We start from the raw sequence: 12,410 nt of genomic DNA, 5'->3' as shown, positions 1-12,410 counted from the left end.
AAGAAAGAAAGAAAGAAAGAAAGAAAGAAAGAAAGAAAGAAAGAAAGTCAGAAACAGGTGGATGTCTTTGAGCTCAAGACTAGCCTAGTCTACACAGTGAGTTCCAGGACTCTGGATTGTGGGATTGTCTCAAAAACATTATACATACTTGTGTGTGTGTGTGTGTGTGTGTGTGTGTGTGTGTGTGTGTGTTATGCATGCATATGATATGCACCATAGTAAGCATATGAAGCTAGATGACAACCTGTGGGTCCCAGGGAATGGAATTTAGGACTTCAGGCTTGGCAGCAAGTTTCTTTACTAGTTGAGCCATCCTCTCATCTCAAAAACACGAGCTCATGACCTCAGAGGGAAAGCTACAGAAGGGAAACAGAGATAAATATGACCCTGAAAGATAAATATGATCCGCAGACTGTGTTGCCTAGTTTTGTGTCACCTTGACGCCAGGTAGAGTCATTTTGGAATCAGGGGCCTCAAGTGAGATAAATGGCCCTGCCAGATTGGCCTGTGGGCAAGTGTGTGACACTTTATTGATATTTAATTGATATCTCTTCATTGATAATTAATGTGGGAGAACCCAGCTCACTGTGAATAGTGTCACCTCTGGGGTTGGAGGTCCTGGGTTCTATAAGAAAGCAGGCTGAGCAAGCCATGAGGAGCAAGCCAGTAAGCAGCGTCCTTCCATGGCCTCTGCATCATCTCCTGCCTCTAAGTTCCAGCCCCTTGACTTCCTGTCCTGACTTCCTGGGTGATGTACTGTGATGTGAGATTATTTGTTGAAGTAATCCCCCCCCATCCCTCACAGCAATGAGGGCTCTAAACAAGGTACAGACCTAAAGTAAAAGTAACAAACTATGAATCCGTATGTTAAGTATGTTAAATGACAGATCAAAAGTTGCTAACCTGAATGAAGCACTCTTCAGGACTTGGGATGGACACAGGAGGACCCCTGGGGGCTCACTAGCCAGCCAGGCTAGCTAGTCACTGAGCTCCAAGTGAGGAGAACCTGGAGAGATGGCTTAGTGCTCTTACAAAAGACCCAAGTTCAGTTTCTAGCACCCATGTTGGGCAGTTTACAGCTTCCTATAGCTCAAACTCTTATGCCTTCTTCTCACTCACGATACACACACACACACACAAACAAATTTAAAATATTTAAGCTGTGTGGTGGTAGTATATGCCCTTAATCCCAGCTTTTGGGAGACAGAGGCAGATGGAACTCTGTGAGTTCAAGGCCAGCCTGGTCTTGAATGAGTTCCAGGATAGCCAAGGCTACACATAGAGAAACCCTGTCTTGAAAATAAAAAAAAAAACAACAAAAAAAGCCACCCCAAAACAACAACAAAAAACCCCCAAACAAACAAAAAACACAAAACATTTAATTTAATTTAAAAGTAAAAATAAAAATAAGGTGGAAAATGACTGGTATCAAATTCTGGCCTTCATATGGACACACACACAGACATATGAACCTGCACACACATGTGTATACACCATAGACATACATGCAGACAGCCTTGCAGTTAGTATAGAAAAGATAAATGTGAATAATCCTATACAGATCTATATAGAATGAAGGAACAGTTAGCATGTCAAACGTACTTTCGCACTATGGGTGGGTGACAGTGTTGAAATAGAAGACCTCTACATAGCAGAGCCAAGGGACCGAGTCACTCCCTAGCCCCAGGGCTTGGGCTCAGAACTTGTTTCTGTCCCCTATGTCCATCCAGGTGACCTCAGACAACCATGTTGTCCACGTGTCTGTGTGTGTGCGTATGGAGCAGCTTTTACAAGATTGACAGTCATGCACGAAACTGGTGAGCCCCAGGGAGGTTACAGTGTGAGAAAGAATTTTCTCCCACATATCTGCTAAGCGCGTGTACTTCCTCTCATGTTCTGAAGCCAGGGCGACTTCCTCTTGTATTTTTTAAGTCAATAGAAACCTGCTTCCTCAGGTTTCTTCTAAAGGGTGAAAGGGTTCCCTCTTGTGTTCTTGGTCACATTCACTGATGTGCACATTTGTCCATGGATGGAGAATATATTGTGTGACATCATCATCATTTAAAACATGCACATGGGGCTGATGGCTCAGCAGTTAGCGCACTGGACACTTTTCTAAAAGACTGGAGTCTGTTTCCAGCACTAGCTGGGTGGCTCTCACACAAGGGCCTGGAACTCCAGCTCCAGGTCATTGAATGCTCTCTTTCTGGCCACTGCCTGTACCCACCCCTGACACATATGTGCACACCCACTCACACATGCTTCACAAATAACAATATTTAAATATTTTTAAAATAACAAAATATACATAATCCGTGTTTGTAAGTAAATATGGAGGAAGGATCACATGCCAGAGTTATAGAGACGCTATCTTGGGTGACTGATTTTTTTTTCCTTCTGTGTTCTCTGTTGATTCTTGTGATTTAAATCCTTCCCTATAATTAAGACCATTTTTTAAAAACTGTGTATGTTTGTGTGTGTGTGTGTGTGAGTGTGTGTTGCATATGGATGCATGTCTGTGAGTTGTGTGAGTGTGTAGAGGCCAGCGGCTGATGCCAGGTGCCTTCCTCAATCTTCATCTTATTTTTGACACCAGGCCTCCTATTGAAGCTAGACCCTGGCAAGTAGGTAAGGCAGTCACTAAGACAACCAACCAGCGAGCCCCAGAAACCTACCTGCACCCACTTTCCTGGTGCTGGGGTTACAGGGATGTGCCATTCCATTTGGCCTTTTTAAAATGTGGATTTGGGGGACAGAACTCGAATCTTGATGCTTACAAAGCAAGCACTTTACCCATTCTTTTTTTAATGCTTTGATCAGACTTTGATTGAAATCATGTCCTTTTTGTGGGTTCATCTCTGGGCTTGGAATGATCAAGGGACCCCCGAAATGCTCTCTAGAGCTGGCAAGGCAGCATGTGGGTCCCCCTAAAAACAATTTCCTCTGCTTCCTAGAGCTGTGTCTTTGTCCTCTGGGGAGCAAGCCTTGGTTATAGCCGGGGAGGACTTGAGGTCCCCGGAGAGCAACAGGAAATTACAAGTGGGAGTGGAGTTGTCAAGTGTGATTTTTCTAGGGAATTTTCCTTCCCGCCTGCGTCTGGCCGGGCTTTGGAGCGGTTTAAGAGACAAGCTCAAAGTCAGCTCTCACTCCCCTTGCACTCCTTGATCTCGCTGAAGAGCTGTCAGTCGGCTATCACAGCTGGTTGCCATGGGAATAACGTGGCGTGATAAATATGTCACTCTGACTTTCTGCAGGAGTTGGAAAAGAAAGGCTGGGAGGGAACCGGGAGGGCAGGGTTCCTCCGAAGCTGTTGGCTTCACTGGGACCCTGTGCTACATTCCACACAGGACACAGGCACCCGTTTCTGTTTGTGGACTTAAATGAATAAAATAATTTGTTTCGAGGCCGGGGAGCTCACTCACTGGGCAAGAACCTTTGTTGCTCAAGCATGAGGACCTGAGTTCAAATCCCCAGAACCCACGTAAAAAGGTGAACATGGCTACCCATATCCACCTATAACCCCAGAGCTGTGGGGGCAAAGACAGGAGATGGCTGAGGCTTGCCCACTGCCAGCCCAGCCCAGGTTAACTGAGAGACCCTCTCAAATAAGACAGAGAATGATGGGACAGGACACCAGCACCCTCCTCTGACCTCTGTGTGCAGTGTGTGCGAGTATCACACACACCTACACGACACACATCAAAAAGAGAAACAGGGTTTACTTCCAGGAAGGTAGGGCGAGTTTCATCAAGACATAACTTAATATAACTAAAAGGTTGTTCTTGATCACTGAAGTTTCATGGACTAATTCACCTTAGAAAGAAAAGTGCTCGTAAGTTTCTGCAGCGATGGTTTATCTGTTTCATTTAGCTCTGTGCTGCTGCTGCTCCCTTTTGAATTGGTTCTGCTTTAAGAAGGAACCGGTGCTTACTGGTGCTCGCGGAGCAGCTGTGCTCTACTGTAAAGACATGAAAGCGGGCCATGCAGGCGCTGCGGCTCTGGGGGAAGGGCTCATGCCAACCTTGTTCTGTAATAATCCCGTGACTCTCCTGGGGTTAGTTTTCATTTTACATGTCACTTCTGCCATGAGCTTCCTGCCCCCGCCCCCACCCTCAGCCTCTCCATCACATCTGACATACCGCACCGATGTGGATGGCTCCGGCTCCTATTGCTTCACCATGTGGGATTTACAGTTCCTTCAGGTCCAAGGCCCTTCTCTGTTCCTCTCTTGGTGACTAATATCTTGGGACAGACAAGTTTTCTTTCCTGACATTGTCCCAATGGCTCTTCTTCAGATTCACATTGTAACAGTGACCAACTAGACTCAGTAATGTTGGCTGGGGTTCTAAATCAGATCCACAATACACCCCTACAGTGTGTGTGTGTGTGTGTGTGTGTGTGTGTGTGTTGTGAGTGTTTCTAGTCTGGCAAGCATCTAATTGAAGGCTACTGTGACCGTTAGTATAATTGGCTGGTGCAGGGGGTCAAACCATAAACTTAACTTCTGCTTCTCTCTGCATTGGTGGTTGTTAGGCAGGGGGCTGGATCTGTTGGGGAGATTAACCTGGAAATGCAGGTCTTGTTTGGGGTTAGCCTAGAAACTGGAGCTAGGCTCCATCCAGTTTTGTTGGGGTCTAACTTGGAAACTAATGCTAGGTCCCAGCCTGTTAGTTTACCTGAATTTAAGTTCTCTAAAATGGAGTTTGAACTTATAAGATTTGGTCTCTCACAGACAGCAGATAGAGTGAGCCGCTGGGCCTGCTTGACCTTCTGAAACCCCAGAGCCTACCCTCTGTGACACATTTCCTCCAAACAAGAGCACACCTACTCCAACAAGGTCACACTTCCTAGTAATGCCACTCCCTATGAGCCTATGGGGGTATTTTTATTTACACCACCACAGTGGGTTATAAGTTCGTGTGTGTTCATGTTCATATGAAGGCCAGAGATCAGCACTGAACATCTCTGCCTTAGTTTTTGAGACAAGGTCTCACTGACCTTGGTGTCCCATGAGCTCCAGACACCTTCCTGTCTCTGCCTCCTGCCCCCAGTCCTGGGGTTGTAGACATGTCCCTCCACATCTGGCTTTTCCTGCCCCCAGTTCTGGGGTTGTAGACATGTCCCTCCACATCTGGCTTTTCCTGCCCCCAGTCCTGGGGTTGTAGACATGTCCCTCCACATCTGGCTTTTCCTGCCCCCAGTCCTGGGGTTGTAGACATGTCCCTCCACATCTGGCTTTTCCTGCCCCAGGTCCTGGGGTTGTAGACATGTCCCTCCACATCTGGCTTTTCCTGCCCCAGGTCCTGGGGTTGTAGACATATCCCTCCACATCTGGCTTTTTTTTTACGTGGATGCTAGAGATGCAAGCCTGCACTTTACACACTGAGCCATCCGTTGATCCCCAAGAAGTACATTTTAGCCCTCGCACAGGAGTGTGCACCACAGGTACTTCTCTTTATGTGGCTGGTGTACGCCCTTACCCTGATGCATCCAGTTCCATGCATGTCATACATGTGCTGGGGTTCCATCCTTTCTGTGGCTGCATCGAATTCTGCCGCCTAGACACTTTTACCTTTCCAGCTCTGTGCAGGCATGTGCCTGATATAGGAAAACTCATGGTTCATTATGTGCTGTCTTCGATGTGTTGTTTGAAAACTGTTAACTGATTTACATAGCCAACCCATAACAGACATTCAAAGCGAGCATGACAGGAAGAGCCCAGCAGTCTAGAGCTCGTCCCTCCCTGCATCTCAGCCCCACTGATAAAAGCTTAGAAGTAGAACTCGGCTGTGAGTTCTACTCGTTAGGGTTCATAGCTCTTGAGTTTGATCTGCGAAGATCCACATGTAAGAGCTAGGTGTGATGGTGCACAGTTATAATCCCAGCATTGGGAAGGAGGAGAAAGGCAGGTCACTAGGGCTTGCTAGTCAGCCAACCTAGCCTACTTGGTGAGCTCTAGGCCAATGAGATACCCTGTCTCAAAAACAACCAGGTGGGGTCTGCAGAGATGGCTCAACGGTTAAGGACACTGACTACTCTGCCAGAGGACTCAGGTTCAACACTCACATGGTGGCCCACAACTCTCCGTGACTCTAGTTTCTGGGGATCTGACAGCCTCTTCTGGCCTTCACAGGCACTGTATGCATGTGACACACAGACATATATGTAGGCAAAAGCCCATCCACATAAGAAGAATAAATCTCAAAAGCAAGACCAGGTGTATGGTGCCTAAGAAATGACACATAAAGTTGACTTCTGGCCTCTACATGTACATTCACACATACATGTACATATTCTTACACTAACATACATACAAAAGGAAGCATAGGATGTTTTCCTAAAGCAGAAGAGAGGGTGAAACTTTTGTCTTTGGACCTCTGTTTGCTCTGAGAACTACCTTTTAAAAAAAAAAAAGCTATTCATCATCACTTGACAATCTGTCCTGGTTGTTCCACAAAGCCAGCACACAAAAGTCAATTTTTCTCAGACTACATAAGTCATAGCCTAGGGTCAGGAATATAGAGAGAGCTTATAGTATGTCTTTGTCAATAGCTGATAAGTTTGTCTTGATAGGTCAGAGGATTAATTATATTGTATTTAAGTTTTCTTGACATTTCCGAGTTAGAATAGGTTATTCTTGCTTCCTCTTAGTTCAGATAATCATCAACCTCCCATTAAAGAGGTATGTGTGTGTGCTTGGGCATGTGTGTGTGTGTGTGTGTGTGTGTGTGTGTGTGTGCAAGCGAAGTGAGTGAGTGTGTATGAGAGGGACAGTGAGAGATCTGTTTAGAAGTGTTAAAAAAAAAAACTCGGCTAGGTGAGTGTTTGTTTATTTTTTGTTTTGTTGGTTAAAATTCTTAATTTTATATCCAAAGTCTGGGTGTCCTGGCTCATGTTACACTGGCAGGCCGGTATTAAGACCCCCACAGTGTATTGGAGGGTCTCTCCTTGGTTTCATTTGATGGTGACATGAAGACACCTGGATTTTAGGTCTTACACTCTTCAGACTCGCATGCGGAGACCTCTGTACCTGACTGTGCTCTAAGCACAATAAATTTAAAACCAGGTGCCATCTTCCCACGGGCTCTTGTCTGCTGTGCATGGAGAACTGTTGTCAGTAGAGTCTGGAGAGGAAGAGTGGAGGGGACACCAGAAGAGCATGTGACTGTGTAGTGGCCATAGAGCCACTTGTGTGGGGCAGGGGTGTAGCTCTGTTGGTAGCCCTCAGCTTCAGGCCCAGCATTGCATGGAGCAGGCAGTGGTGGCACTTGCCTGTCACCCCAGCATTTGGGAGGTTGAGGCGGGATAAGAATTCAGACTCATCCTCATCTACATAAGAAAGCTTGGTCTACAGGAAACTTTGTCTAAGAAAGAAAATCATTTGTAATTTCTGTTAAATTGTTCAATAATTTAAGTACATAAACTCATTCCCTCAAATATTTCCAACAGATATCTAGTTTGTTTGTTTGTTTTTATATTCTGATGGCAGTCTCCCCTCCCTCCCTCCTCCTAGTCTCTCCTCCTCACCGCCCCTCCACACCCCCATCCACTCCTTCTCTGTTTCTCCTCAGGAAAGGGTGGGCGCCCCATGAATATCAACCAGCCATGGCATATCAAGTTGCAGCAAGACTAGGCACCTCCTCTCTCTCCTATTGGGGCTAGACAAGGGAATGCAGCAGGGGAAAGGGTCCCAAAGGCAGGCAACAGAGTCAGAGACAGCTTCTGCTCCCATGGTTAGGAGACCCACAGCAAGACCCAGCTACACAATTGTAACGTATGTGCAGAGAGCCTAGGTTAGACCCACGCAGGCTCCCTGTTTTGTGTTTTAGTCTCTGTGAGTTCCTATAGGCCCAGGTTAATCGATTGGGTGTTTTTTCTTGTGATTCCTTGAGATTAAGCTGTGTTATACTGTGCTTTGTATGTGTATATATGTGTGACATACATGTATTAAGGGGCAGATGTTCATGAAGGCCAGAGGAGGACATGGAGTGTCCTGGTCTACTCATCTCCACCTGCTTTCTTTGAGGCCTGGAGCTAGGGCAGTGGCCACCATGTTCTAGGGAGCTCCTGTCTCTTCCTGCCATAGAACAAGGGTTATAGGCATATGTGACCACACAGAGTTGTTTACATGGTGCCAGGGATTCAAGCTCAGGTCCTCTTGCTTGCACAGAAAATACTCTTAACCACGGAGCCATCTCCCTAGTCCTTTATGTTTTACTTTTGAATAGTTAGAATAATTTGTAGTCTGTGTTTTCTAATTTGTTGCAGTTGAGCTTTTAAAAAATAATAGTAATTTGAAGCATACAATTTAATCCACTTGTTGATCCAGTTTTCCAGAGAGACTGGGGGTGTTGATCTGAAAATAAAATCTTCACCTTCAGTGACTTTATTCTGCACCATTGTATCTATCCACACTCTATAAATCCTGAATTACAGCTGGCTATGGTAGCACATAGCTGTAATCTTAATATTAGAGAAACAGAGGCAGGGGTGTCATAAGCTCCAGGCCCTCAGCCTGCACTGTACGGTTCAACATGTCCTCAATAACCCAAACTAAACAAACAAAAAAAGTAGATTTTAAACTTGAGTAACATAGTCTTTGTGAGTTGAGGCCAGCCTGGTCTATGTTCCAGGTTAGCCTGGTCTACATATTGAGACCCTGTTTCAGAACAAACCAAGACAAACAAAAGCCATAAATACTGAGATACTCACTAAAGTCTCTCAAAACTGAGCTGCCTGTTCAGGGTTTATGCTCTCTCTGATTTTCCTGAGAGGAAGCCTTGCCCTGTGACTATTAAGAGCATGTAGCTTTGATTTCTTTTCTAGAAACACAGCTAGAGGGCCAGGGATGTCACCCAGTGAGTAGAGTGCCTACCTAGCATTCACAGAGCCCTGAGACCCATCCCCCCTGCTGCATACACTGGGCTGAGGGGGCATGCTTGTATTTCAGAGCCAGAGCTAGGGAGGTAGAGGCAGGAAGATCAGAGGTTCATGGTCATCTTTGGCTGTATAGGGAGTTCAAAGCTACCCTGAGCTAGAAACTAGCCAAAAGAGAAGAAGGAAGAGAGAGAGGAGTAGGCTTGCCTTTGTTTTGTTGAAGGATAGTGTACCAGATACCTTCTTGGAATAGCTAGTTTTCTGAAGCCTCACCCTCTCTTTTCTCAGTGTGTGTACTTGTTGCATGCTTGTGAGGCCAGAGAAGAGCATCCAGTGTCTTCCTCCATTACACATGCCGGGCATCCTTGACACAGGGTCTCTCATGGAACCAGAAGCTCTGTGTTTTGTTGTTTAAGTGTTTCAGCTAGCCTGGCTGGTCGGGGGTAACAGGCTTACACACTATGTTCAGCATTTACATGGATGCTGGGGATTCAAACTCAGGTCCTCATGCGTGCAGGATGAGTGCTCTTACTCACTGAGCTATCTCCCTGTCCCTACAACCTCCCTTTTTCCAGGCAGCCGATTGTTGATGGAGAGCCTCCGAGCCATTCTTTGAAATATGACTACCTACCAAGCGGCTGAGCTGCACACCGACCCACTCTTTACCTAGAGAGTCTCCATTCTCAGCCCCTCTTTGAGTCTCGGTTTCCCTCAGTGGTCTCCCCGACCCAGGCTCAATGTGATGAGCCATCCCAATCAAATTATCAACCACTCGGGTTTCATTTAATCCCGAGGACACAGTACATCTGGACCAAGGAGCCGTGGATATGGCCATATCGGATTTCTTCTCTCAATATTTGCTTATTTCCTCTAGAGCACAGAATAGCTTACGGTACAGAGATACTACATATGATATTCTTGCAAACAACAAAACATTCTTAATGAAATGTCATGCTAATCTCTCGAATTTCATCCTTTTGTGATAGAATCTAATGATGAGATTAGAGCCATATGCCACCAAGCAGCAGTAATCCTCTGCACTCCTTATCCTATTTATTTGGGTTGAAGAGTTTTGCTTGTCTCTTTGGAGCACCTATGTTAATTGAGTACTCAGTATTCATTACGAATAATCATGTCTGTTTTCTTGTTGAGCTTCGCAAGGGCCCTTTTGCCTTCTGTGAAAGCTGAGCAGACTGTATTAACTCCTGGTTTCATTTAAAAAAAAAAACAAAACAAAACCACCGCGGAACTTGTGGGCGCCAACACCTTGAAGAACCACAATGTTTAATAATGGGAAGGCTCGCCATCAGATCTGAATTAATAATGCTGCTGAGTTATAGTTTCAGAAGCCGGGAGTCCTTGACCCGTTGGGTTGAAAGCATCATGGCCGCCCTGAACCTCTGTGGGTCCGTTAGCTGAGCCATTTCCCCTGTGAATAATTAGAGGCATTTGAAGGTATTGCATAGAAGCCAATTTGTGTCTTTCACTTTGCATATTGCTGAAGCCTCATGAATTAATCATGAGCAGGGCCAAAAATTAACTTCTTCAGACACATATTTTGATGGGTCATGAGGGAGAATGTAAAGTGATCTGTAAAATATTCCACTGATCCTCTAAGTATTAAATTATTATACCTACAGGCTAACTTTGTGGGGGGTGGAGGGAGTCCCTTCCCTTCTGGAACTGATTAGCCTGTTTGAAAGAGATCAAGGCTTTCTGTTTTCCAGGAGTATAAATGAGCAATGTTAGTGTGTCTTGAAAACTTTCACTCTTGTGTTGGTCTTGGCCGCAAGCTCCTTTACCCACTGAGCCATCCCACCAGCAGGAGTTATTCCTTTTTTTATTTTTAATTTATTTGAGTTTTAATCTATAACCACACTGAAACTTCTGGCTAGTCTGGTAAAAAGTTATTATGTAACCTAACCAACATTTAATTTTCATTTTAAGCACCTATGATAACAAACCAATGTAATATGGATTTCCATACTTGCTTAAAATCTAGTTTCACTTAAAATCATTTTTCTCTCCTTTTCCATTTTTCTTCTTTTTAGCCAGTGAAACTGAAATTGCATTCTTCTGTGGAGAAGATTATACGAGATACAAAGCTAATCCCATCTCGTCCTGGTGAGAGTGTCTGGTTACACCTTTGCATACCTTTATTCCACAAGAGATTTTTTTTAATTGTCAAATAAATCTTAAAAAAAAATTCTTGGCTTGATTTCTCTCTATAGAAGTTCTTCTCTTTCCTCCCTGCCTCTCCTTCCCTCTCTCCTTCCCTCCCTCCTTCTCTCCTTCCCTTGCATCCTTCTTTCCTTTCTTGCTATAAAATGAGCAAAACATTTGATTTTAAAAATTAAGTGTTTGTTTAAAAAGCATTACTTCTTAGGGTAAGGGGTCATAGCTCAGTGGTTAGAGTGCTTCCTTGCTTGACACCCAGGAAGCCTTGTGTTCATCTCCAGCAATGAATAACCCCCGTGTGGAGGCACATGCCTGTAACCCAGCACTTGAGACATAAAAGCAAATGCATCTGGGGCTCCAGGCCATCCATGTCTGCACAGGCTCCATGAGGCCCTGTCTCAAAATGAATACAGATCATTTTGTTTCCTAAATTAGGGGCTATTTGGTGGCTCAACATATTGGCTTCTCTAAAGAGATACAGAGCTGAGGAGATGGTTAAGAGCCTTGCCACACAAGCATGAGGAACTGAGTTCAAATCCCCACTACCCACGTGAGAAAGAAGCAGGACATGGCTAGATGCTCCTGTAACTGCAGAGCTGTGGAGGGCAGAGACAAGACTGTCACTGGGGTGTGCTGGCTGCCAACCCAGCTCCAGGGTCAGCAAGAGGCTCTTCCTCAAAAGAATGAATCAGAGAGTGGGAGCAGGACACCCAGCATCCACTTCTGAGTTCTGCGTGTTAGGTGTGAGTGCACACCTGCCCCTGTACATAACACACGCAAAGGGTGGGGGAGGGAGAGAGGGAGGGAAGGAGGGAGGGAGGGAGGGAGGGATGGGGAGAGCGATTAAAAAAGTTTTTAGGAAAAGGTGCAACCAAGATCATATTGTTCTGTGTGTGTGTGTGTGTTTTCTCTTTAGAGAAACTGTTATAGACTTGGCTGCCAGATATTGCATGAGGACAGCCAAGGCCATCTTTTATCCCCAGAGTGTCAGCTATACACCCCCCCCCAGGTTATTTTAGGGAGATCTGCTGTAAGAGGATTTTTAAATTTTATTTTATTTTATTTTATTTTATTTTGAATCAGACCACACAAATGATGGTGCTAGCATTTTTTTTTTCTGGGACATTTCCTGACTTTTTATTATAACAAAGTGTAATAGAACCAAATTCATTTGTCAGGAGAGAGTAGGAAGCCTGATATGTGTGCTTCCAGGAGTGGCATTCTGCGTCCTGGAAGACACATTCTTCCAAAGCAGTGTAACTTCTTGGATCCTGGGGGTGGCTGAGCACTGGCTGGGTTGAAGGGGTCTCTCAGCTCGCACCAGTCTGCCCGGAGCTCTAGAAGGGCAGGCTGGC

General features: G+C 45.2%; 1 protein-coding gene across 3 annotated transcripts in view; it reads left to right on the top strand.

Moving 5' to 3' along the window:
* The window catches only part of CUNH2orf76 (chromosome unknown C2orf76 homolog), a 70,113-nt gene extending 59,039 nt beyond the window's left edge, over window positions 1-11,074 (top strand). For 2 of the 3 annotated variants that reach the window (XM_028771518.1, XM_028771519.1), the window contains one exon: window positions 10,929-11,074. In XM_028771518.1, the coding sequence (XP_028627351.1) occupies window positions 10,929-11,005 (77 nt within the window). In that variant the 3' untranslated portion in view covers window positions 11,006-11,074. Of the gene's footprint in view, window positions 1-10,217; window positions 10,256-10,928 lie in introns of those variants that run through there. The other variant, XM_028771520.1, reaches the window with a different exon arrangement.
* The last annotated feature ends 1,336 nt before the right edge of the window (window positions 11,075-12,410 follow it).

Source organism: Grammomys surdaster, unplaced genomic scaffold, assembly GCF_004785775.1.
Source record: "Grammomys surdaster isolate TR1022 unplaced genomic scaffold, NIH_TR_1.0 208, whole genome shotgun sequence".
NCBI lineage: Eukaryota > Metazoa > Chordata > Mammalia > Rodentia > Muridae > Grammomys > Grammomys surdaster.
Note: the sequence above shows the minus strand (reverse complement) of the source record. Positions and strands in the feature narration are given on the sequence as shown.